At 40.5% G+C, this 26,104-nt stretch overlaps 1 protein-coding gene across 3 annotated transcripts in view; it reads left to right on the forward strand.

Annotated features, from left to right (window-relative positions):
• The window catches only part of LRP5 (LDL receptor related protein 5), a 130,619-nt gene that overhangs the window by 87,399 nt on the left and 17,116 nt on the right, over window positions 1–26,104 (forward strand). For all 3 annotated transcript variants that reach the window (XM_062494691.1, XM_062494693.1, XM_062494692.1), the window contains 8 exons: window positions 14,699–14,915; window positions 16,382–16,671; window positions 18,608–18,834; window positions 19,146–19,330; window positions 21,550–21,873; window positions 22,681–22,883; window positions 23,169–23,380; window positions 25,046–25,236. In XM_062494691.1, the coding sequence (XP_062350675.1) occupies window positions 14,699–14,915; window positions 16,382–16,671; window positions 18,608–18,834; window positions 19,146–19,330; window positions 21,550–21,873; window positions 22,681–22,883; window positions 23,169–23,380; window positions 25,046–25,236 (1,849 nt within the window). The remainder of the gene's footprint in view (window positions 1–14,698; window positions 14,916–16,381; window positions 16,672–18,607; window positions 18,835–19,145; window positions 19,331–21,549; window positions 21,874–22,680; window positions 22,884–23,168; window positions 23,381–25,045; window positions 25,237–26,104) is intronic.

Here is a 26,104-nt window from a genome sequence, read left to right on the forward strand (position 1 = left end):
TGTAGGAGTGAGTGGAATATTAGCTGTGGTATGTTGAGGTAGACTGCATCTTAACCACACAGCCAAAAAAGGGTGCTCGAATACTTAGTACAGTTCTCAAAGAGAAGACAGTGGCTGCAAGGCCAAAATCAGATGTTACACTTCTTTTTTTTGTTGTTGTTTATTCCATCGTAAAAAGTGACCTCTTGGGGAGAAGCACTTTTTCATTGTCCATATGTGTATGCATAGAGGAGGTGCATGAGCCTGCAGACACTGGGGGAGATAAGTAGTGCCATCCATGAACAGGGCGCTGGGAGCCACTGAAACCATGGTTCCCTGCCCCCAGTCGTGTGCTTTTTCAGTAATTCAAATGACAAGGCAGCTAAGTCATTTGCTTTCATAAACCATAAGCTCTAGGAAGAACAAATTTAAAGTATGCAAGTGCTTTCCTAAAATTAATGTAGAATAAGAGGAGGGTTATAATGTATCTGAGAAATACTTGTTAGCTAATAGTCTGTTCTCTCATTGTATCAAAAGCTGGGTCTGATACCTATGTCACAAACTATGATCATAAGAGTTTTCTGAACCCACCTAGTACTGAGTGAGAGAAATACATTTGTTATTCTCTTTGGGAACAGTCTGTTGTTGTCAAGAGGTTTTTTGCATTACTGTGTCAAAATGACTTCTAGATCCAGGACGTTCTGGGTGTGAAGTCTCCTACTAGTCTGACATGTAGCATGCAGGTTTGCCCAACTATAACAATTCCTCAGATTTTTCTAGTGTGTTACAGTGAGGTTTTTTAATTGAATGAAACCAGAGATATGACAAAAAGTCTTCTGTAATCTGTGATGATACTGCAGATGCTCTTCCTCTTCTACTACTAAATATTTTGTCAAGTGAATGATATCTGAAATACAAATATTTGAAAGGGTGCGGGGCTATGACATGAAACAAGATTTCAAGAGTGGGTTGTCACCTATTTTTACTTCAGAATATGCTTACAAAGACTATCTAGAAAGATGCACCTTTAGGCTACGTGTGGAAGACTTTACTTCTGTGGGGTGGTAATGACCTCTAGACAGCAAAACCAGACGGAAATTTTACACTGTTAGCTATGCATAAGTTTTAAACAATGCTTGGAAATATATCTGAAATCTAAGTTTACCCTGTTAAGACTAAGTTCTGAAGTACTTTTTTTTTAATATGGAAAAGAAATTATAAATTCTGTATCTTGCCATGGTGCAACTTTTTTCCCCCTTAATCTAATTATATCAATCTTTAAAAAGTGCTTTTATTTTTCCTCGTATGGTTGTGTTTGAGACTTACTAACATAATTGTGCCAAAAGCAGGGTTGAAGTTTCTTGCTTTATAACAGCATTGCTGGTTTCAGAGCTGGCAGATTGTCTGTTCACAATGGTTTCCATATGTGCTGGAGACCACAGCGTGAAGGGATTTACACAGTACAAGGTGGAGTGCAAATAGTGGAGGTGGGAAGCACTCATCTCCTCGTTTTTTAGTTTTAAAAGGCTTTATTAAACAGTAGTCACACAGAATCCCAGAATGGTTGATGCAGGAATGGACCTCTGGAGGTCATGTCCAGCCCCCATGCTCAAGCAGAATCACCTAGAACTGGTTGCCCAAACCACATAACTTCTGAGTATCTCCAAGAATGGAGACTCCACAGCCTCCCTGGGCTGTGGCTTGGCCAGTGTCACAGTGAAATAGTATTTCCTGATGTTCAGAGGATGTCACCCAGAGTGTCACTTATCTGAGTCTTGAGTTCATTGCTGCTGGTGCTGTCACTGGGTGCTACTGAAAAGTGGTATGGCTCTGCATTTTTTACTTCTTTCTTCCAGGTGTTTACATACATTCACGGGATTTCACCCTGAGCCTTCTCCAGGCTAAATAGATGCATCTCCTTCTGCTTTTTTTCTTCATAAGAAAGATGTTAATCACCCATGTAGCCTTTTGCTGTGCTCACACCAGCACATCCACATCTTTTTGTTCTGAGGAGCATAGAGCTGGACACAGTAGTCCAGGGGAAACCTCACTAATGCTGGATAGAGAAGGACTGCCTCCGTTGACCTTCTGGCGGCACTCCTCCTGATGCAGCCCAGATTACCATCACCTTCCTTGCAGCAGGGGCACATGTTCAGCTTGGTCTCCACCAGGACCCCCAGATCCTTCTCTGCCAAGCTGAGTGGCACCCAGCATGTGCAGGTGCCTTGGCATTGTTCCTTCCCCCATGCAGGATATTTTGGTCCAGTCTATGTAGATTGTCATTGACCTTGCCACAGAAAAGGCTAAATGAAAATGTAGTGTTTTGTGGGCCTCAAGTTCTGTGTGAATGCTTTGTCCAAGGGTAATCAAGCTACTTGGATCCATAAGATGTAGTGTGCATTACACCCACGAAAGTAAATGAATGACCAGATATAATTCTTTATCATATTTCCATTATTTTAAGCAGTTTGCGCCTTTCAATCATTTTGAAAGTCTGAAACTGGAATGCAAGAGAAGAATGTGCTGCTCTTGTGTTTCAGAGTGGCTCAGTCTGAGGTTGCCTTGCTTCACAAGGCAAGGGCTTTATGCACACAGCACTGTAGCTGAGAGAGGACAGGAGAAGTTTCAGATTTTACACTGAATCAAATTCTTTGTCTGGCTGTACAGCCACAGAAAGGCGTGTGCTGGCAGAGGAGGAAATGAGAATGAGCTGCAAAGTTTGATGTGTAGGAAAAGGTCTTGAACTGTCTCTTCCAGTGGCTGAAAATGATCATGAAGTTGCTGGGCTATTGTGTAATAAATTTATAACCTCAGCTGTGTTAAGAGAGGCAAACAAGCATCTTAAACCTTTACTGCTGGCTTCAGTTTTCTCAAGTGGAGCCAAGCATTCACCTGGGGAAAAGAAGACTTAGCACTGCTTTTAGATATCTATGGAACAACACTGGCTTTTCTAGCTTTTCTTCCAAAGCAAGAGGAAAATCAAATTTAAAAACTATTTCTAGGCATGTCAAATAGTGTTGCACTGGTAGCAACAAGATCCAGGAGAACCAGTTTCTTGTATTCACATACCCCTTCAAGAAGCAAGAAAGAGAGCTGGAAGTCTTCATATGCATTTCTAGAGGTACCAGCTTGAGAAGAAATAATACTGTTTGAATTGCCATACTTCAGTTTTTCTTGGCTGAAAAATGCTAAGATTCCTTTATATTTTACACAAAACTATTTTCAGGAAACATTCTTTGATTATGTAACTGTTTTCACAGAAACAGCTTTTAGATTAATTTTCCAGTAGAATATGATTTCTAATATTGGGTATCTGACTCCTGAGGAGACTTCTGTGAATACCCTTGCAGCATCTTTCATTTCTGCCATTGGCCTCTTCTAAGCTGAGAATAGACTTGTCTCTAATTCCTTAAGAAATGAGAAAAAAGTTTGCATTGCATTCATTATGTGCTACTGAGATAAAAGCTGCTCTTTTTTTCCCTTTTTTGTTTGCTTGTTTTTTTTTTTGTTTTTTTTTTTAACCCTTAGTTCAGGTTTTCAGGAATTTCATACAGAATTTTAGAATTTTTTGTGCATTCTTATAGGCAGCTTACCAGTGATTCTTTCAAGCTTTTTTATTGTCAGAAGGTCCATCAGTTTTAAATAAAGCTTAAACATGTGTTTCTGATTAATTGAAAACTTTCTGTGCAAATATTGGAAAGTAGACTGATAATATGACTGCAAATAGTTTTGTTTCATTTAGAATACATGAAATAGTTTTGTTTAATTTAGAATGCATGACATACTGCTTAAGGGGGAAAAAAAAGCAGCAGTGTTATGCCATATATTCCTAAAGATAATGACATGAACAAGTGCATTAGTAGGGTTATGTCTGTATGTTCCAACCCTTAACATTCCATGATTTTGAGTTACTTTAACAGATGAAAGTTGCATCCAGGCTGGATGCTATTGTGCTCACTGCTGCATATGGATATTATATTTGGTGGAGATCCTTCAAAGCCTGGAGTGTTGGACAGCACCAGCTTGGCCTTTTCGCCTCTTATTTCTCTATCTATTGAAAGTATTATGAACTAGATGTGTCATGTCCAGTCTATATGCAAACTCTGTCAGCTGTTAATGTGAGACACAGTTTTGGGTTGGCATTAGTCAGTTCAAGCTCTCTCTTCTCTTGCAACTCTGAGAGTTGTCTTGTTTGAGGAGACATTGGTAAGACCTTGGCAAGGGCAGTGGGTGTAGCTGGTGATCTCCTGTGATCCCTCTCTTTCCTTTAAGAGCCTGAGTACTGCTAAAATCATATTTGACTTCAGGGGCCTTGAGGATTCCAATTTGGAGATTCTTCCCCTCCTAATTAGTATCAGAAGGCAGGAGATACTTTCCTCAGATGATCATTTCTAGTCTTTCTTTCTAAGTCAACTTCACTTCTTGTTCCTTTCAGGACTTTCTATTAAATTATTGAGTTAGAACTGTAAAAGGCCATGTGGGCTGTGGCCAAAGTCCATCTGGTGCTAGTCTCTAAATCCCAACAGTGAACCAAACCAGGTATCTATAGAAGAAGAGAAGCTGGGTGTGCATATACTGTCTACCTGAATAGCTTTCTCATCTTTCAATTGTTTTTAAGCTCAGGGGCTTTCCCATCACATGGCAGGGCAACAATTGATCCATATAGATTGGGTGCCTGGAACATGCAGGTTGAGTCATTGACTTTCTGCCTTTGCCCTTTACCTATTTTAAAATACAAAGTTAGAGGAGTGTGTTTGTGGCTCACAAAAAATCCTTTGTTTTTTTCCTTCTACTACTCCATCACTCTTGCTCTAGCCTGAGCTGCCATGGGAGCAGCTGCTTTTCTGCTACAGAAAGAACTGCTTTAGAAATAAACATCCTTGAAAAAATACGACTTCCAATCTAAAACAGTGATAATGTAGTTACTGGTGTTTTATTATCCTTCTTTTGTCAATCCAGTCTCCTGTACTAGCAGGTTTTCAGTTGTGCTGCCCTTCAGGGAGGGATATACTGCCATTAGTTATTTATTTTTAAAATTTAGATTTTCCATTCCAACCTCTTTAAAACTGAATCCTGGTCTTCTGCTGAAGCCTTCTAGACTTGGAAGCATCATGTTGCAATTTCTTGTAAGATGAGGTTTTACTCCAGTCCAATGTTTGCACAGTCATGGGAATACAGGGCAGAAAGACAGATCTTGGAAGACAAGCAGGTGGAATTGTTGCCTTCTCTGCAAGTTTAGAGTGAAAAATAATTTGAAAGCAAGTGTAGTGTTTTTGATTTCAGTTATTCAGAGAGAAAGTCATTAGTTGGCAGATTGGTGTTGGGTCAGTTTTCATTGCTTGGCTTTGCAGACATACCCTGTGGGTGGCTCAGTTGTGTGCACAGGTTGTGTTTTGCACCTCCTACCTGGGATTAAGTGTCTTCAGGTAGTGCTGGTTTCACATTAAATAGGAGCTTTTGGGCTATTTGCATAGGATTAAGAGAGCACAAGTTTTATGATTTGTTTCTAATTTAATGTCAGCCCTCCAAGGTAAATTGTCAACTATACAACATGTAAGTCATCAGTTATTTACTGTCATATTGTTACACAAGTTCTTCACATCAGTACCTGCTCTTACTGTCTCATAGTGTGTTCCTGTTTTGTCCTGGCTGGCATAGCAGTATGTGCAGCCCATGTGGAAAAACAGAGCAGGGAACAGAGCCAGCTGAAAAATAACCAGCCAAAAAGATTTATATTTTTCAGTCTGATACATTTTCTGCCACACAAGTAGTTGTGCTGGCATGGCAAGAAGGTGGCAATGAAGGTAGAGTGACATCTGCATGAACTGGACTGAGCACCCCTGCCTGCCAAATTCTAAACAGTGCTCTGAAAGATATGTTATCTTTCTCAATGCTGAAGAAAGGAGACATCAGTTTGAGCAGACCAGGCAAAGTTCAGAAGAGGGGGAAGAATTTTATCCATTTCATGCATGTGTAGAAGTAATGTTTGGAGAGATGAGGTGACTTACTTGAGGGTACACACTGGGATCTCTCTCTGTCTGATATTTGAGCTATAAAACCAAGTCATCATCTTGATACCTGAGTTAACTGCTCAACTTCAAATAGAAGGGAGTCTTAGGTACAATTCTTTTGGAGTAGAGCTCTTAAGTGTGACTTTAGACCATCCTGATAAAGGCAGAGAAGCAGCTTGCAAGTTGCAGTTGACTGTAGCTGACTGCCTGAAGAGTTGTGTATGTCTGCTCTTCTCTTACCAGTAGAGGCTAAATACACCTCTTTTATTTACTTTCATAGAGGTGCAGGAAATCATGCCCTAAAAATTTGTCTTGTAAGCTAAAAGGACATCCTGAATTTCAACTAAATTTTTTACTATTTCATATTGGTTTGATCTGGGGGGCTCTTCATGAACAGCCTTACTTGGATTTACTGTCAGGAGCCTCAGGGTGTTTAAGAACTGTGGTGGGACAGTTAGATCATACAACTGTGAGAGCTACATGAAAAATTTAACATTCTAGGTAATTTTGGGTGGTGGTCTGACCTCGAGGAGGTTGATGAAGAGAGAGCTATGTAATGGAGCATCTCCCTGTTTTACATTCACCCCACCAGAGACTTGCACGTTCTGTCTGCAGAAGTAGTGGCACCCTCCCTGTGTGACACCACAGAACACATTCTGTACCACAGTCATCAGAGATTGAGCCTTCAGCTGTGCAAGACTTGCTTTTCTGCAGGGAGCCTTGTGGGCTGGGCTTTAGAACATCCTCTGAGAATGTCTGTCTTGCCAGACTTGGCAATAAGGAAGATAGCTTTCTTTTGAAAAGAGATCAAGATTGTCCTGGCTAAAAGTTAAGTGTTTTGCCTTTTTAACCATTTGTAGGGACTGGAGACCAACTGGTAACTACATTTTTTTCCATAAACTGAGTGCTACTTTGCAGAACTTGCTAATATTAATAGTGTCTCAAATAGATATGATTGATAGTGCTGCTTATCCCCAGTGACAGTGGAGTGCAGGCTCTTATCAAGGCAGGAAGCCTTGTCATTATCTGTTCTTTTGGGAGAGACATTTCAGGTGTCAGAGGCTCCTGGGCTAGTTCTGCAGGAGGTGGCAGTGAAGTTGTGTTAGCAGAGTGGTAGCCTGGCCTCTGTGCAGCTGTAGATACTCCAGCTGACTGTGGACATTTAGGTTTCCTGTGCAAGGCTTCTGCTTTTGTGACATACACCCTACATGGTGGTATGTAAGACTGGATTAGTCTATTGCAATGCTTCTATAAATGGTAGAAATAGAGGGGAATCATTAGCGTTTGTTGTTTACTTGTGCCAGGAAGCTTCATGAGGTGAGGAATGGAATGAATATTTGTAAATGCGTACAGGAGTCCTTCGACTTTCATTGCCTCCCTCCAAGGTGGCATTGCATGCCCTCTGCCTTTGGTTGTGTTTGTATTGGATTAATATTTCATGTCTCCCTCAATAGAAATAGTTAATGAGAGAACTTTGATTCAGCTTCTGAGGAATTTTGAAGGAAGAAGGTATATAAGGCTTGGCTGATAGGCTGTTAAATGAGGGTAATAGCATCCATTCTTCCAGGTGTAGTGCTATAAATGGACATGTCAGCTAATCTAGGGTCTATTCTTTAAACTTTGACTTCCAGTGGAATTTCTGTGCGTGACACTTGTGATGACATGGAGCATAAGGGATTCATTACTGTGCTCTTTGAAGCACTGTATGTGCCTAGCACAGTATGAAGAGGGCGTGAAGAGCTACAAGTGACTTCAGATAATTGCACTGTGGTGAGGCTGAGCAAAGGAGCATGTTAAAGTTCTCCAGGGCAATGTTAAGAAGTTGAGTTCTGAGCAAGAGGTCCCACTGTGCTGGACAAAACACCAGTAGCTGAATCTCAGTTTGCTGTGGACAGAGGCTGACTGCATGAGATCTTGCATTTTAAGGACTCAGGAGGAGGCCATGACTTGACCAGGGTTTCTCAATCAATTGTTTAGGAACCTTTCATTGTCTGTGACATAAAAGATTTTTGAAAAAAAACCCAGTAAAATCCGCATATTTGGGGGTAAGGAAACAAAAAGAAAGTAGCAGTAGTTCATACTACATTTATCTTATTTTATATTTCATTGCCAGTTAATGTTAAGCATGGTAGCATTGGACGGGAGACATTTTTTTCTTTGGAAAGATTGGCCAGTATTGGTGCCACTTTCTATGTCAAGATCTGTTGTAGCTGCTTTTTTTGGCATCCTATTGACTTTTTAAGAAATTCCAGTTGGCTGCTGAAATTGCTGATTTGTTTTTTGGACTCAAAAGTTTACCACAAATTTTTTCTCATATCAAGTTCATTGCATTTCTTTTCATGTCTTTCCTCCATGTTGTACATATACACCAGCAGAAAAACAACATAGAAAATATTTACATGATGTGCTATTTCTGCAGACTTCTAGTGGTCTACTGAGTTGAGAAAATGTTTGAATTTGGAAAGGTGAGATGATCTTACTGGATTATTCCAATCCCTTGGAAAAAATGGGAAACCAGGAGAGAAGTGGGGCAAAATTAGGATACATAAGTTTTAAAAATATTCCTGTAAAATGTTCAAATTCTTCACCTTTCCCAGACTAGTTATCTAGAAGTTGGAAAGGCATATTGTTTTCATAATGGGTGTTAGCTAAATTTCGGAGTTGTTGCATGCACCTTTAAAGTCACAGTGATCAGAATTTGAGAATGAAAAAGTATTTACAGAAGGTCAAATTTCCCTCAGGTGCATTAAATAAGCAACTTCTACCTAAAAATAAAGCTGGAATAGTAATTCGGTAGTTTCTGCATGCTTTAGGGTCTAGCCACCAGTTGCCATAAATTATTTTTTGTGTTTAACTTTTTCCGCTTTTAGTTTTGAAGTATGTGATCATATTCCTGCTTATGAGAGATAAGTTATAGAACTGACCAGCTGTACCCTTAATCCTCTGATATCCTGTAAGCAGAAAAAAAGTTCTGGAAATGTCAGGCTGATGTAACTCTTTGAGAACATTAGCTACGCCTAGAAGAGGCTTCTAAAATGTTAGCAGGTTCAAAATCACAGTCATGTTCACACAGCCTTTCCAAAAAGAAGTTCCTCCACTTATCAGTGTCTGCTAGAGCCTATTTCATGTGCTTGTATTTTGGAAAGTCTGTCTAAAAATGCAATACTCTCTGTGGAACTAAAAAAATGTTGTGAAGTCCTAAGAGAACACTAGGTGTGATGGTGATAATATGAGCAGAAGGATAAGAATATATTCTGTTTATTTTATTCCCAGAGAAAATGGGAGATCACTATGAACTGCCACTTTTTATCCTGTAGATTTATATTCTGTTGCATTTGTCATCTTTGTAGTTGGTTGGGTTGGTTTGTGAGTTATTAACAAATGACTACTTGACTGGCTTACATTCATTTATAAGTGTAGATTTTATTTTGTATGAGACAGAGCACAGTGATAAAGAAAATATATTGGAGTCATTGTCTTTGGAGCAAAGTTTTAATGTATTCTGTCAAGAAGGTGACATTGCTAGATTGTAGAGAATTTTGTTTTTAAGACTGTCAGAAAAACATTTGAATGGGAGCTCTTTTACCAATGGCTATAATTTGGAATTTCACATTACCTGCTTTGCTTTACCTCTCTAAGGACTGGCACATCTGCCCTGACAACCACAGCAGGCCACCACCACAGCTTCAAGAGAGAGCCAAACACCAGGGATGGTTTGCCACCACTGCTGTGCTTTGGTTCTAGGAGACTTCAGTGGTACTTCTGAAGGGAGATCATAGTTAAAAAAAAAAGAGAGTACTGACACTCAGTGATCCTCTTTGGAATTTTCTTTGCTGAGTGTCTCAAAGTGGCTTTTGTATTACGAATAAAAATATAGCCCCTCTTTGTAGCTGTAGAGAAGGATGTCCATGAAATGAAAGGAAAAGAATATGAGAGAAGAGTTGTGATGGGTCACTATGTGTATTTGCAAGCTACAAATGGTTATTCACAGTTCAGTAGGGGTGCTGAGCTCATGGTATTGTAGGGATTGATTCTCGGTGCTCTCTTGGTTCATAGCTTGCTCTGAATGTTGGTGGGTGATGATGGTTTGGAACTGCAACCAACCAAGCAATGTAAGAATTCAGAAAATAATGATATAGATGTATGCAATCATCAAAACTTGTCTGAATGAAGAGCCACAATAGTACATGTAGGACTAATCCATGACATGTAGTAGCAATAGAAAGCTGATGAATATTATGAGGCAGCTTTTACCAAGTAGCCAAAATATTATCAAGGGGGACAGAACTATGGACAACTATGAGGAACTTTGCCAATTCTTGAGTACACTCAAGTGTTTGAGGAAATAGTTTGCTAAGAGACTCAAGCAGCCCATCTCTGGTGGAAAATGACCAGATATGTCTGCTGTCCATCCATCTCTTCTTTTTTGATATATGGATGCTGGTACTGTTTGGCTGAACGTTATTTCCTTTTCTGCTTGCCAGTATCGGCCAATACATGCCTGACATTAGTTCCCTTTAGGCATTTGGGGAAAAAAAAAAAAAAAGGTGTTCGCTTTTGTCCCAAAGCATCGATGAAAGGTGGCTGTGTTTCAGCTGTTGGAAATATTAATGAAAGGCTTACACTCAGCTGAATATAGACTGTGGTATAGACTGCTCACAGCTGCTTCACTCTACTCTTTTTTGGGTAGGCTTCTTTACCCATAGGAGTTTTCTATGACATTCCATTTTTCTTTGTCCTTTTCTTTCCCTGCTGACTTTCCTGTTTTCTTTTCCATACTACCTACCTGATCTGTCTCACAAGTTCTTTCTTGAGCCAGAGAAGGCTGGGTATGTTCACTTGAGGAGCCATTTCAGAGTCTGCTGGTGAGAATCCTTAGAAGCCATTCACAGAAGAGTTGAGTTTGGAAGGGACCTCTGGAGCTCAGCTGGTCCAACCCCTGCTCAAGCAGGGTCACCTGGAGATGGGTGCTCAGAGCCATGTCCAGACCACTTTTGAATAACTCCAACAGTGGAGACTCCACAGCTTCCTTGAGCAACCTGTTCCAGTTCTCAGTCACCCTCACAGCAAAAGTGTAGCTTTCCTCAAGATCTGCAAGACTCACAGAGCTACAACCCCACCATGTGAGTCTCCTGAATATTCCAGTCATGTCATTTTACTGTTGCCAACCTGCCATGTCTGCTCACATAGGGATGTAGCTCAGCCCAAGAACTGATCTCCATTTGACTACAGCTTTGTCTTTAGCAATCGAATAAATTTTGTTTTATCTTAGTGACTGAAATATTGGTGTAGGGTCTTAGAGGTCTCTTTATTGTTCTGTCAAAAGATGTCTTGTATCTATGCTGAATAGCTGTTTTTTCATAGATGCACCTGAAATACAGCTTGACTACATGAATCATGCTGATGTGTAGAATTTAATTGCATTGTTTTACTTTAATCTTCTTCAAAGAGCCAAGAGCTTTTGAGTGTTATATTTAGAAATACTTGTAAAATCATTTTGCATACATTGCAGCAGCATCTAAAAAAAAAATCACACCTTACCACCTTCTCGTGTTTTTTGTGTAATTCAGTTCATTAAGGCGTTTGATGTTGATTTCACTTTGCCCACAACAGATTTTAGCTGAGCTTGGCAAGGCCTCATTAGGAGATTTGTTATTGAAGTCTTGAAACTAATCAGGGGTTTTCAGTGTGTGACGCTGTTCAAGGGAGCTTTCAGTGTTTCGTGTGTAAAGCACAACACATTTAGTGTTTCATTTATCCTTTTGAGATCCATTTATCACTTACAGAAAGAGAAAGAAAACCCTGAGTAGAATAAAGCCTATTCTAGTTAATTTGTGCTAAATTATAAGGATTGCACCTTAAAGTTTTCCCTTTTGTCTGCAGTCAGCAGATCTTAGTTGTCAGATATTAAAAGATGAGTTAATATGGTATTTTATTGTCTTCACTTATTTTTCCTCCATGTTATACATGTACATTATAAAGGTTCTTGCTGTCCCGATATCCCCAGCAGAAGAACAACAGGGTAAATATTTACATGGTGTGCTATTTCCACAGACTTTTAGTGGTCTGTTGAGTTGAGAAGATGTTTGAATTTAGAAAGGAGAAGGTAAAGATCTTGTGGGATTATTCCAGTCCCTTGGAAGAAATGGGAGGTGCTGATTTAGTAACAGTTGTGCTTTTGGCCATGTTGTGAGGCCTGTTTGTAGATTTTTACTTTGAATCCTCGTGGTTTCATTTGATATGCTAGAGTAGAGCTGTATCTCTGGGAAGGCGGGTGGCAGCAAAATCTGAAGTGAAGACTGTGTACGTGGACCTGCATTGACCTGCATGTGACACCGCCCTGCTCTGGCTTTGCCCTGGCTCCTATAAGATCATCTCAAGAAGAGATTTTAGCATTTCCTGCTTGTTGCCATGAAGTAACTACCACTTAGGGGGTTCGACTGCTCTCAGCACAGAAAAATCCTCCAAGTCAGAGCTGCCCTTGCTGCGTCCAAGGGAAGCCTGCTTGGATTTATAGGTATTCTGCCCATAGTATTGGGGAGGAATGTTTGGGAGAGGGAGACTGCAAACATTTATTCTACCATTTTCTTAGCCAAAATGTAAGCTATTAAACATTTTATTGCTGTCTGATTTCACATTTTGGACCTCCATTCCCACTGTGTTGAACAGCCTTATAATTTGGGAGTGCTGCAGCACGGTTTCACCAGTAAGGTCTCTCTTCTCTTCCCCAGGCTGAGCAACACCATCTCCCTCAGCCTTTCTGCTTAGCTGAAGTCTTCCAGCCTCCTGATTTTTGTGGCCCTCCTCTGAATGGGGTGTCTGTCTCTCTTGTACTGGGACCACAGAACTGGATGCAGCACTCCAGGTGGGGCCTCCCCAGAGCAGAGTAGAAGGGGAGAATTGCCTCTCTCCACTGCTGGCCATGCTGCTTTGGATCCAGCCCAGGATCTGAGTGACTTTCTGAGCTGTAAGCGCACGCAGCTGGTCTATGGAGATCCTTTTCACCTGCCAGCACACCCACATCTTCATCAGGGCTGCTTTCAATCCCATCATACCCCATCATCCCATCATACCCCAGCCTGTATCAATACCTGGGTTTGCCCTGACCCAGGTGCAGCATCTTGCACTTGTCCTTGTTGAACTTCATGAGATTCCTGAAATTCAACATCTTGGTGTTGTCTGCAACATCCGCAGATGTGCATGGGTTTCAATAAATGTGTCTGCATCCTTGGATTCAATATTCACTTGGACATTTTAGTCAGCAGCTCTAGTATTTGAATTATACTTCTATTGTCCATTTCTGTAAAAGTAGATGGAAATGTGGAAGTTTCATCCCCATGCTGCTGATGCACTCTTGTAAGGGAAATGGTGTCCTGTGTACTTAGTGTGGCACCAGTTTGGCTCCAGCACCTGAGTATGTGTGATGAACTTTTGAACCTGCAGTATTGCCTGTGGGACTGATAGTGTTCTGAATAAGTGAGCATTTGGAGTTTGCCTGGACATGATGTAATGACATAATTGCAGAACCATTTGGCTTTTAACCACCGATACAGATTTTTTTTAATGTACTTTCTTTAGCTTAACAAAATAAAAAGATACTAATCTTCAGTCTCTGCTACTCCATCAAGTAGTAGAAGAATCATAAGTTGATGGGCTGATACAAAGCTGCCTTGAAACTTAGTTTGCAGGAATGCCAGTGTTATTTTTAACTGTCTCCAATGGGAGGCTTTCTGTCTGGAAGGAGTCCAGAGGTGTACATCATAGCCTCTGTTCAAATTCACATCTCTTACAGCACTGATTTTTGTGCACAGCATAGGCAGGTGCAGTTGTAGCTGTAGCTGAGTGCTCATCTCTCTGTTTGGCTGGTGGTAGCTGGGAAATCTGTGTCCCTTGGCCTTGGCTGGATGCCAGGTGCCCACCAAAGCAGCTCTGTCACTCCACTTCCCAGCAGGACAGGGGAGAGAAACACAATGAATCCAGATAAGGATCCAGATAAGGACAGGGACAGATCACTCAGCAGTTACCGTCAAACAGGCTCAGCTTGGGGAAATTACTTTTGTTTATGGCCAATCAAAATGCATATTGTTTTCACAAATCTGTAACATATTGTAAAGTTTTAAAGTGGAGATATAATTTTAAAAATTATTTGGATATCTCCTGTGTATGCATGAACGTACTGAAATTCACATGCTAGTTTAGAAAGATGTGGTAATAATAAAACCTAATTTTAGGTGTTTCTGCTGTTAATTGTATATGAACAGAGCCTTACAACTCTGTTAAATTGTGGTAAAAGTGATGGTTGATTTTGACTGCTTGCATTTAGGCATTTAATGTTTTAATATTGCATTCCATTAGAGTTACACATATTTGTAATGAAAAATTTGTAATAAAAATTTGTAATAAAAAATAAATATTGCTCAAACACTTAGAAATTTAAAAGGAAGATCCTTAAATAACAAGAAGATAGAAGCACTGCGTAGTGAAGGGAGCATAATCACCTGCAAGGTACAGGTTTAGTATGAGTCTGAATAAACAATTTCCAAATAATAACAAGGGGGAGGCTATTTAAAATTTCAATCATAGATCATGGAAGGGACATGCTGGGTATTTCAAGAGGTTCTTGCATAACAGTAGCTGTTCATATTGCTGTTTTAATTGTACCCACATTAGAGAAGATTATTTTTTCCTTTTTTTTGGGCATCCCACAGGTCATAAATGTTGACGGAACAATGAGGAAAACCCTCTTAGAAGACAAGCTTCCACATATATTTGGGTTCACACTGCTGGGGGACTACATCTACTGGACTGACTGGCAGAGACGAAGCATTGAAAGAGTTCACAAGATTAAGGCCAGCAGAGACATCATTATTGATCAGCTGCCGGATTTAATGGGCCTTAAGGCAACGAGTGTCACCAAAGTATTTGGTAAGCATGGACACCATGGGTCTCTAGGAGTCTTTATATGGCCTTGCTTTCATTAAGCAGCTGTTGATCACTTGTTATGAGAATAACTGGTCTGGTGGGTTTGAAAGAAAAACGGCACCTCTCATTCCTAAAGTTGGAAAAATACAGTGTTGCAAAATAAGTTTCTTCCAGTTTTTGGTGACATAAATCTTCCACAGCTTTCACCACACTCTTTGAATTTTTATGAGGATTTTATTCCTCTATGCTACAGGAATCATTATTCTCACAGAAATGCTCTATTTCCTGGTGCTCTTTCCTTCCAGAGCTAAGTCCCATGATGTTCAGTTAGCAGAATGCTTCCTCACTATTGCTGGTATAGGCACAGTCAGTCACCATTACAGCATTGTCCCAAAGCATGTGGCACTTACAGATTAACTCTTAACACCTCAGCTGTACCTACATTTTAGCAACTAAAACTTACCCTTAGCAAAGTATCAGCAGCTGGATCTCCATGTCCTTCCATTGCATCTCTGAAAGGTGCAGCCAGTTTTAAGTCCTCTGCTGGCACTATGCAGCAAGTGTGTCACAGGACTCCTGGTTTCAGTGCACCACAGATTTTCCAACTAGCTGGAACACCAGAATTTGGGCATAGCAATGAACAGATTAATTAGTCAGCTGTTAAAATTACTGAGAAGAGTCGCAATGGAGTCATGGGATCAGTCTGAAATATGTATGCCCTGAAAAAGGGAATATGATAAGAACCCTGGTTGAGACTGATCTTTGAGAATTTTTTGTGTGTGTGGTAACATTCTTAAAATCCCTAAATCCTTGGTTCCAGCTGATGGAGAGAGGCACTCATTTATGTATTGATCCATACTTTCCCCTGTATATTCCATCCCAAACACGTGAAAAAATAAGTGTGAGACTGTGGTGATCTTGTTGGAACTTTTTCTGCTAATGAATCTTCTCAGCTTTAAATTAAACAGGTGGGAAAGAACTGTGATTATCCAGCTCTTTTCTCACCCTTTTGTATCACTGAACATTTGTAAAAGCTGGTGGTTTCAAAGAGATACAAAGACTGAGTACTTAGTGAAAAGTAGCTAATTAATTATCTGTCTTCAGTGAAAGAATTTAATCTTTGGGGAGACAAGAAAGATCTGTTTGTAGATGGTATTTGTAAAAGAGGATGGGATAGGAGGGATAGGTCCAGCTTTGTAATCCTGGGTATACAGAAAGAATCCTTGGAGTGTTTTTTTTTCTTTTTTCTCTTTTTTTTTAGAATTCTCTGCTGACAACCTATAGTGTTAACTTATTCTGGAAAATTATATTGTGTTTTTGCTCAACCTCCAGTGCTCCCCTTTCCCTTTTACCTTCACAATGCACTAATATGTGTTTTTTGGGCTTTTTTGGTTTTTATTTTTAAAGAACTAATTCAATGCATTAATATCTGTTCTGGTTTGTTGTCTTGTTTATTTCTTTTTTTAAAGGAACTAATTCATGCGCAGAGAACAATGGAGGCTGCAGCCATCTGTGTTTCTTTACACCCCAGGAGGCCAGGTGTGCTTGTCCCATTGGCCTTGAGCTGTTGAGTGACATGAAGACTTGCATCATTCCTGAAGCCTTCTTAGTTTTCACAAGCAGAGCAGCAATTCATAGGATTTCCCTTGAAACCAATAATAATGATGTTGCTATTCCTCTTACTGGAGTCAAGGAAGCATCTGCTCTGGATTTTGATGTCTCTGATAACAGAATCTATTGGACTGATGTTAGTTTGAAGGTATTACTGACATGTGAATTCCTTGAATATAAAGCCACAGAGCAATTACTTTGATCTAACAAAGGTCTCTGTTACATGATCTGTCCTGCAGTTGCCAGTGTTGTCATTGAATTGCATCCAAGGAGACCCTTGGAAATGAAGGTAGTTGCATTGCTGAATGTGCAGTAGGGTGACGGGCATCTTCTGCTTCAAATAAAAATCCAGAGTGGTGTCTGCTTGTACCCAGTGCCTAAATCTTGGATGCTGGGTGTGTTGCATCCATATATGTATCTGGTGTAGAAAAGCTGATCTTGTGTCAAAGAGTAGAGTAATTTAAACATTGAGTTCAGCAGCCCACTGAGTTTTCTGTCCTCTTCCAGTTTTGACTTGAAATACAATTGTACTCAGTACTAACATTTGACAAGTGATCTTTGGATTGTTTGCTGTTAGTCTGTGGCTCCAGCTTGGCACAGAAAAAGCCAGGGAACTTGTCCAGTCTCCTCCAGACTGTGTTAAGGGCCCACCTGCCCCCAGTTCTATCTCAGTGTGTTCCCCAGAACACATTTCCTGTGATGTTTGGTACACATCCAGGTGTGTGCTAAAGTGAGGGTTGGCCTCCTCATCAGTGTTACTTGGCCTTTTGAAGTGAACTAAATATATGGTAGAAAATAACAGGTTCACTTCACAGGACCTAAATTATTCTATTTAGACTCTTCATAGGTTTTCCAAGAGCAATCAGAGTTTCCTTGCCAGCTCACTTTTGGAGCCTGCAGGGCTCAGGCAGTTTCCGTAGCCTCTCTGTGGAGACTAATGAGGGCTGTGCTTCAGTGTTAACAGTGCTGCTTGTGGTGTGGATACCATTCCTTCAGGGAGAGTGCCAATGTAATAAATTACTGTAGTGTAGAAACAGTTACTAAATAAATCCACACAAGCACGTGAAGAGCAGGAGTTATGGACATCTTAACCATTTGGAAAGCACGTTCCTTCAGCTGCATCAGTGAGTACATCTCAGTCTCACTCTCTGCAGAACTGGAAAACATTTTACTTTGTTGCCTCTTGAGTTTTCCAGCATACTCTTATTTTCATATACATACCAGGTATATTCTAGCACCTCTGGCTTCTCATTCTCCTTGTCCCCCACATCTAGCTGCTTAGGAGCAGGAATTATAACTTCAGAGCTCCCAGTAATCTCCCTTTGCTTTGGTGACCACCACTTCCCTGATCTCCACCTGCCTCTGGTTATAGGAGGATTCATTTTCAAAAACTACACTACGTGATTTCAGGGTTTGACATTTACCTTTAAAAGTATAAAATGTCCCTCACCCTTACACATTCATGTATCAAGTTATTAAGAGATCAGTAGCTGAAATATTGGCAGACTCTGTCTGATTGCTCAGTGTTGATAAGCAAGGGTGGGTATTTGGTCCTGGAAGTTACTATTTACCTGGGGGTTGTTTCAGTGCTGTTAGAAGTGACTTATTTATATTTGTGCAGTCCTTGCCTATGGCTTATTTTGATGAGTGTGCATAACTAAAATGTGGATGGGATCAGTAAGCATGCTCCAGGTGACTGATTATAAGAAACAATTCAGTTCAGATGCCACTGAGATGTGTTTCTGAGACTTAAAGCATTACAGCAACTTAAGTATATTTTTAAAACAGCTTCTTGTGTGCAAATAGAAGAGAGGGAGAGGGATCAAGGAAGAATCTGCAGCTACATGCTTTCTGAAAATCATGTCCTTTACAGATATCTTGGTCTGGCCATCAGAAACAGCTAGCTTTCTGAAAATTCAGGTGTTTTATCTCCTGATAATTTCTATGTCTTTTTTAACAACAGAAATTTTTTGTTTAACAATTGCTGGAGGGTTTTTTTTTGCACACTAAACTTCGTAATTATTCCTTTTATTTCACTGGGGTGAAATAAATCACTGTAATATTTTTACATCATTGTTTTCCAGACCATAAGCCGAGCTTTCATGAATGGGAGCTCTGTTGAACATGTAATTGAGTTTGGGCTAGATTATCCTGAGGGAATGGCTGTAGACTGGATGGGAAAGAACCTCTACTGGGCAGATACTGGAACCAATCGCATCGAAGTCGCCCGCCTGGATGGACAATATAGGCAGGTCCTTGTGTGGAAGGACTTGGACAACCCAAGGTCTCTGGCTCTTGATCCCACCAAAGGGTAAGGGATTCCTGTTTTTCAAAGCTTTGTGTGGGTGTTCTTGTATGTAACAAGTTATTTGGCACAGCTCTGTTTCTTCAGAGTCTTTGAGAAGGCAATAAACCTTCCACAATCCTGTGGGTTACAATGCAAAATTAATAATTGTCAAAAATACTATTCTGCCTTTGTGTAAAGAAAACAAGTATTGTGATGCTGCATATAACCATGTGGGTAATTTATTTTTCTTTCAAGCGCTGCAAAGAAATCTAGAAAGGCAAAGCATGCAGCTATATTTGGCTGATGTCCTGTTTTTGTTGCACTTCTCATTGCAGATACATGTACTGGACTGAGTGGGGAGGTAAACCCAGGATCGTTCGAGCCTACATGGATGGGACAAACAGCATCACTTTGGTGGACAAAGTGGGGCGTGCCAATGACCTCACTATTGATTATGTGGACCAAAGGCTCTACTGGACTGACTTAGACACAAGCATGATTGAGTCATCAAATATGCTGGGTAATCTAATGTTATATTACACCAGCCAGTACAGAAGTAGGCACTGGCCATAGTAAAGTAATTGAATAATGCAATTTGAACAATATAACTGATAGTAAATCTGTGTGTATATTTTCTTATAAAAGGAAATGGAGAGTTAAGTGTTTCAGAAAATGTAAAAATCCTTCATAAATTAATAATTTACTTGTGATTTATAATGGTGGCAAAATAAGATGTCATTTGTCTCTATTGGTGTGAAACTGTCTGCATTATACCAAAGCAGAGGTGGCCTCCAAGTTCTCAAAGTGAGGACAACTTATAGGTTCATTGTAAATCATCCCTGACATTTTAGCCTGGACACTAATATTCTGTTGAAGTACTATTTCTTATTTCTGACTTCAGACCAGTTGTATTAGTTCTAAACCAAAATACTTCTTGCATTTTGTGGAGGCTGAAATGTTGTGCAGCTTCTTCTGCATTGTATGTTTCAGATACAACTTTACACATTCTCATGTTTTCCATTGGAATTTCATTTATACATACAACGGGTGTGCTCTGATTGACAGCATACATAATTTCACTGCAACTGGGTTTTTTTTTTTAATCTGCTGAAAGATGTTTTTAGAGGGGTTTTTTTTTTTTAAGCTGTTGTTCTGTGTTCGTATCTTCAGGATTTTGAGATTCTGAAATCATTCCATTGTAGAATGGCACAAGGGTGGTCAGGCTCAATTTGCCCTTAGTGAAGTCATGCTGGCTCTGTCAGATCATCTTGCATGTGCCTTAGCATTGCCTCCATGAAGATCTTTTCCATGATCTTCCCAGCCTCAGAGGTGCAGCTCCTGGGTCTGTAGTTCCCTGGGCCCTCCTTTTAAAAATAGGAGTGATGTTTCCCTTTTTTCCAGTCACTATCGACTTCATGGCTTTTCAAATACAATGGACAGTGGCTTGCCAGCCTCATCAGCCAGTTGCCTCAGGACCCTGGGATGCATCCCATCAGACCCCATGGACTTGTGGCCATTCATTTTTATATTGTACAGTATCTTTGTAGTCAGCAGATTATAAAGACTCAGGTAGACTGGTGACAAGTGGGCACATCAGTTAAGGGATGAGCAAAGCACTCTGAAGTGGATGACTGAATGCTGCTCCAGCTCACTCTTGGACACTATAAACAGCGGGGGGGGGGGGGGGGGGGGGGGGGGCATCACACTTTTGGGAGCTTTTCTTCCATATACTATAAAAATTAAATTATACAGCTTATCTGCTTCCTTCAAAAGAGTGTTTCTCCTGAATTCATCACTATGGACCAGAATTGCTCTAAGAAGATACTGTACAGGATATTTGTACCCCTAGCTTGGAGAAATTAGATGCCTAAAAGTTGCATGGGAAGGTTGCCTCTATGTTTAGGTCAGGTGGCTGATAGGGAAGCAGCCTCATGTTCTGGTTTACGATTATTTTATTGTTTCTTAAGTTTGGTGAAATGGAACGTAGGGAAGAGGAAGAGAATTGAGGTGTTCTGTAGAGTCTAGCATTGGATGTTTGAGACAGGAGGAGATGGTACTGCATGTTCATTTGGTGGCAGAAGTTCAATGAGGTTTATGCTTGAAAATGTTCAGAAAGGTGGTTTGCAGTAAGACTTTATCTCCTTCAGTAATGAATCTCTGTCAGAGACCATGCTCTAAAAGGTGTTAAATCTGTTGTAAATGTTGCTAAATGAGTGTGGGAGTATTGAGATTTCTGCCAAACAAATGGTTTCCTAATCTCCTGGGATATCTGTATGTTAAATTGCACTGCAAAAGATTTGTTTCTTGAGTGAAGTACCATAATTTCTCATAGCAGTTTCTCTGTGAATCTCAAGGTTTATTTGTTGCTTTCATGCATACTAATGGGCTTTGTTATTGGCCTAAATAATTACTGGAGCTGATAGCAGTCTTGGATATGTTTTTCAATGTCTATTTGAGTTGATAAGCATGAATATATGAAGTGGTATTTATTTAGATTACAATACACTGGCATAATTTCAAATTGCTCTGTAGGCAAGAGGGTAACAAGAGGTAAGGCTTTTGAATGAAACTGTTTGTTACCTCTTGAGCAGATACAACTTCATGAAGAATTCTGTGATGCTGATTTGGAAAATGCGATTTTATTTTAAAAAAGAAGAAAAAGGTCTATCTGCATGTCAGTCACACTCTTAATTTTATTCCATAGGAATTGTCCTTTAGTTGGTATCTTTGTTTTTGCAGGACAAGAGCGAGAAATCATAGCAGATGATCTACCTCATCCATTTGGATTAACTCAGTACAGTGACTACATCTACTGGACAGACTGGAATCTTCACAGCATAGAAAGAGCAGACAAGACCAGTGGGAAGAACAGGACACTTATTCAGGGCCATCTGGATTTTGTGATGGATATATTGGTCTTCCATTCTTCTCGTCAGGATGGCTTGAATGATTGTGTGCAGAATAATGGCCATTGTGGTCACTTGTGCCTTGCCATCCCAAATGGATTTAGGTGTGGCTGTGCTGCTCATTACACCTTGGATCCCAACAGCAGGAACTGTAGTTGTAAGCCTTTTTATTTGCTACTGCTTTCTTCAGTGCTTCTGGCTCCCAGTTGCAAAAGGAAAGGGGTCCCAAGTGTATTTCAGAGGTTCTGGCTTTAAAAGCAAACTTTGAATATGAGGACAGAGTATGGAATTTTATGTCCATTTTTGTGACATGTACTAGGCATGAAGAGGTGTACTTCAAGTCTTAGAAATGACAGCACTGTCAAGTCTGGTCTTTCTCGTTTTACCAGAAGTACTTTCTAGGTGATTCAGCTGTGTGAGTGAAGCTTTCCCACTCCTTACCTAAGTGTGTAGGTGGGTGGAAATTACCAACCAAATACAAAAAAATGTATTTTTCTCTTACATGCTTGATAAAGTCAGCTATAATAGTACTCAATAAAGTAGTCTAACTCCTAAGTAGTCTGCCCAACTTGCAGAAGCACTTGAAATGCATACCATTTTTTTCTCCCTGTATGTGATATTATGAGCCTGCCAATTGACTGGTTGTCCAATAGGAGCTTAAGTTTGTAGTAAAAATGGCACATGAATAGAAAATGGGTGCATAGTAGCATATGAAGCAATTTTAACTGAATGAAAGGGTGAGTTTTTGAAAGGCAGGTCCTACAGATGTAACCTGATCTCCTTCTACAACTATAGAAAGAAACATTTCAACTTTATAGCAATGATCTCCAGTTATGAGTTATTTAATTTTCATTGTGAATATTTGTGTCTCTCTGTGACTTTGTTCTAAATATTCTCATTCTTCTCTGGGGATATGATTTTGGGATTTGTACTTTCTCATGCATTCTGTTTTGGCTTGTTTCAGCCCCGGCCAGCTTCCTGCTATTTAGCCAGAAATCTGCCATCAGCAGGATGATACCTGATGATCAGCAAAGCCCAGATATCATCCTACCTATGCATGGTCTAAGGAATGTCAAGGCTATTGATTATGATCCCTTAGATAAATTGATCTACTGGGTGGATGGGCGCCAGAATATTATAAAAAGAGCCAAAGATGATGGCACCCAGGTAGGTGTACATCTTGTATAGAGTTTTATGTCAGCCTTTTTGTGTGCTTTTACTTTATGCTTGACCTTCCTCTTTATCTGCCACACCAAGTCATCATCACAGTCAACTGCTCTTGTCAGCACTTACTCATGGATACTTTATTTATATATGAAAATTACTGAACGTTCTTAGGATTGTGGGTTTAGGGGTTTCCAAACCATCAGGCATGCTTTCTGTGCAATCAGTGTTCTTCAGTCAATCATCAGAATAATGGTTGGAAATCATTGCCCATGTGTTGTCTTGCAGCCTTTCACTGTAATGAGTACCCCAAACCAAAGTCAGAACCCGGAGAAGCAGCCACACGACCTCAGCATTGATATATACAGCCATACCTTGTATTGGACCTGTGAGGCCACAAATTCTGTCAATGTGCACCGGCTGAACGGCGAATCCATCGGGATGGTGCTGCGAGGGGACCACGACAGGCCCAGAGCCATCGTAGTGAACGCAGAGCGAGGGTGAGCTTCCTTTCTCACCTCGTGCAGGGCACTCTTGGGATATGTGCCAGCTCTGTGTGTGGGAATCTTGTGCTGCATCTGTCTGTTTTTACAAAGAGAAATTTTGAATATTGTTCAGGGTATAGGTGACTGCTTGTCCAGTTCTGGGTTCTGAAGGTATCCAGCTTTCTCTTCGTGTTGTCTCCTTTGCCTCTGTTCTCACAGCCATGTGGGAGGCACTAACCCAGGTGGTGACAGCAAAGTAAAACCACTTTGTCCTGTTCCTTGTGTGGATGCACAGCCCTGCCACCTAATAAGAGAGTCTGTATCACCTCAGAATCTGGATCAAAAATGTTTAGTCAACATAAAATAAATGTTTCCAGGGGTAAAGAAAAGAGCCTCTATAGATTCAACAGACCCTCTCTCTGCTTCTGAAGTAGCTTATTTCTTAGATGTCAAAGATGGCCCTTTACTGTTCTCTTAAATAAGTTAGGTACTTAAATTCCAGTTTACTGTTAAATGGCTTACCATGTGCTTGACCAATGTTGAATGACAATATTTCACAACTGCATGGATACAGTAGTAGCCAGAGACTGTCTCGAGTGTTTATAGGGCTGGTGTTTTATACCAGTGTGCTCAGCACAGTTCAAAAGCTGTTGTGGGGAGAGGGGGATTAGAGGAAAGATTCCAGTCTTATTGGGACTAAGTCACTTGGATATGGTTTGTAATTATAAAAGCTTATCTGCTTTCTCCATTAAAATGGGAATTTGGGTTTGTTGATCTCTAAAACTCTGAAATTTTCTAGTCAGGTTTTCAAGTAATTTAACACTAAATCCGTTTATAAATTAAAGGAGGAAAAATGGCGAAGACGCTATGTTAAACACTCTGGGAGAGCTGAACAAGTGATCTTCAATAATTTCTGCTGTGGTTATAGAAATTCCTTCCTCCACCTCTCCCTTGGCTGCACGTTCTGACTGCTGCCTCCCCTCCTTGTGCCATCCGGAAAGGCTGTGCAGGAATGTAGCCCATGTTGTTGGAGAGTTTGCCTATGCTACTCACCTCTGAAAAAATAATGGACTTTTCCTTTAAAGAGGTCTCAGCTCATCGTGGGGGTACACAAACCCTTTTTGCTCTGTGCATGAGGAGGGCAGAAATTGCTTTTGTTTGCAACTCAGCTGGCTTAGATAGATGTAAAGAATTCATGGAACTAAGATGTCAAGAACATGCTGTCCTCAGTTGTTCTGTAATCGTTTTTCAAGTTTGGTGGGAAATTCTACTTGCTGAGAAGGAAAGGTAACCTAGAAGGAGGAGAGGAGGTGGCAGTTAATGTGTTTTTTTGTCACAAAGAACTTCTGGACTTAGATTTTAAATGGGGACAGCTTTACCCAGGGAGAGCTGCAGAAGGTCTGTGCCAGTCTCTTACAACCCTCAGCTCTGTGCAAGAGCAGTGCTGCTGGTGCAGCAGTGCCGAGGCACTTTATGGCCTGGAGATAAATCCTATTCATTTCAGGCTGAGTGTGTCAGTTAGCAGATGTTTGGTTCTGCATCTTTGCACCTGGGAGCAGTCACCCCAGCCATGCCTGTGAAAGCATTCCCACTTACAACTTGGGTTACAAGACCCTGCAGGCAGAGGCGAGCTGCCTGTCCCTGGAGCTGCCAGTTCAGTGGTGCTGTCTCTGTTCTCAGGTACATGTACTTCACCAACATGCAGGAGAGAGCTCCCAAGATTGAGCGTGCAGCCCTGGATGGCACAGAGAGAGAAGTGCTTTTTACAACTGGGTTGATCCGACCAGTAGCACTGGTGGTTGACAACAAACTTGGAAAGCTTTTCTGGGTGGATGCAGATCTGAAGCGCATCGAAAGCTGTGACCTCTCAGGTATGTGGTATGAAGTTAAACATTTGCAGCACAGTGTACAGGACGTTATTCCCTCTTTGATGCTGATCCTGGTGACTTTGATCTCCACTGTCACCAGTTCTGTGTAGGCAGTCACAGACAGCAATTGCTGGTGGGCTCCCATCTTTGATGTAATTAGAATAGACATGACTGTAATGATTGACACCCTCCAAGACAGTCATTTGACTTTTGATATGTTCTGAAAGCGTTGTTGGTCATGGAACCCCTAAATCACCTCCTCTGTGCTCCTTTTTTTGCTTAGTGGTTTGAAGACTTTGCATACTTTTAAATTTTTCTTTCTCTGGAGCTTACAGCTTGGTAATTCAAGTTAGCTTGGAAAAAAAAAAAAACAGAAGAAAGGGCAAATTTTATAGTTTTTTTTTCCTAATCTGGGTATTAAGACAGCTCATCAGAAATAGCATTGTTGCAACACAGTGAAGAGGTGCTGACTCATCACAGTTCTCCCACATTAGTAATATAAAGCATTACTCTATATACAAAGCAATAGCACTTCATGGATCTTAGAGAGCACGGTTCATCATTGACTTTTAAAAGCACTTCATAGTGCTGAAGAAGAGGAGAAATTGGCTCTGGTGAGCTGTATAAAACAGAGGATGCAATGGCCCTATTTTCTGTCTCATGACTTATTCTCTCATCATCATCCATGTATCAAGAAGTGAAGCCCATAAAGGAAGTGCAGAGAGAAGGGAACAAGTGTGAAAGAATAGAAGCTGGGCTGTTACAGTGATTGGTACATGCCAGAGAGGGTTGAATCCAGTTTTGGTGACTCTTCTTGCCAGGTAGTCACATCCTTCCCTTATGTTCCAGTGAAGCAATGAACCAAAACAGC

The sequence above is a fragment of the Cinclus cinclus genome, chromosome 6, assembly GCF_963662255.1.
Source record: "Cinclus cinclus chromosome 6, bCinCin1.1, whole genome shotgun sequence".
NCBI classification, from domain to species: domain Eukaryota; kingdom Metazoa; phylum Chordata; class Aves; order Passeriformes; family Cinclidae; genus Cinclus; species Cinclus cinclus.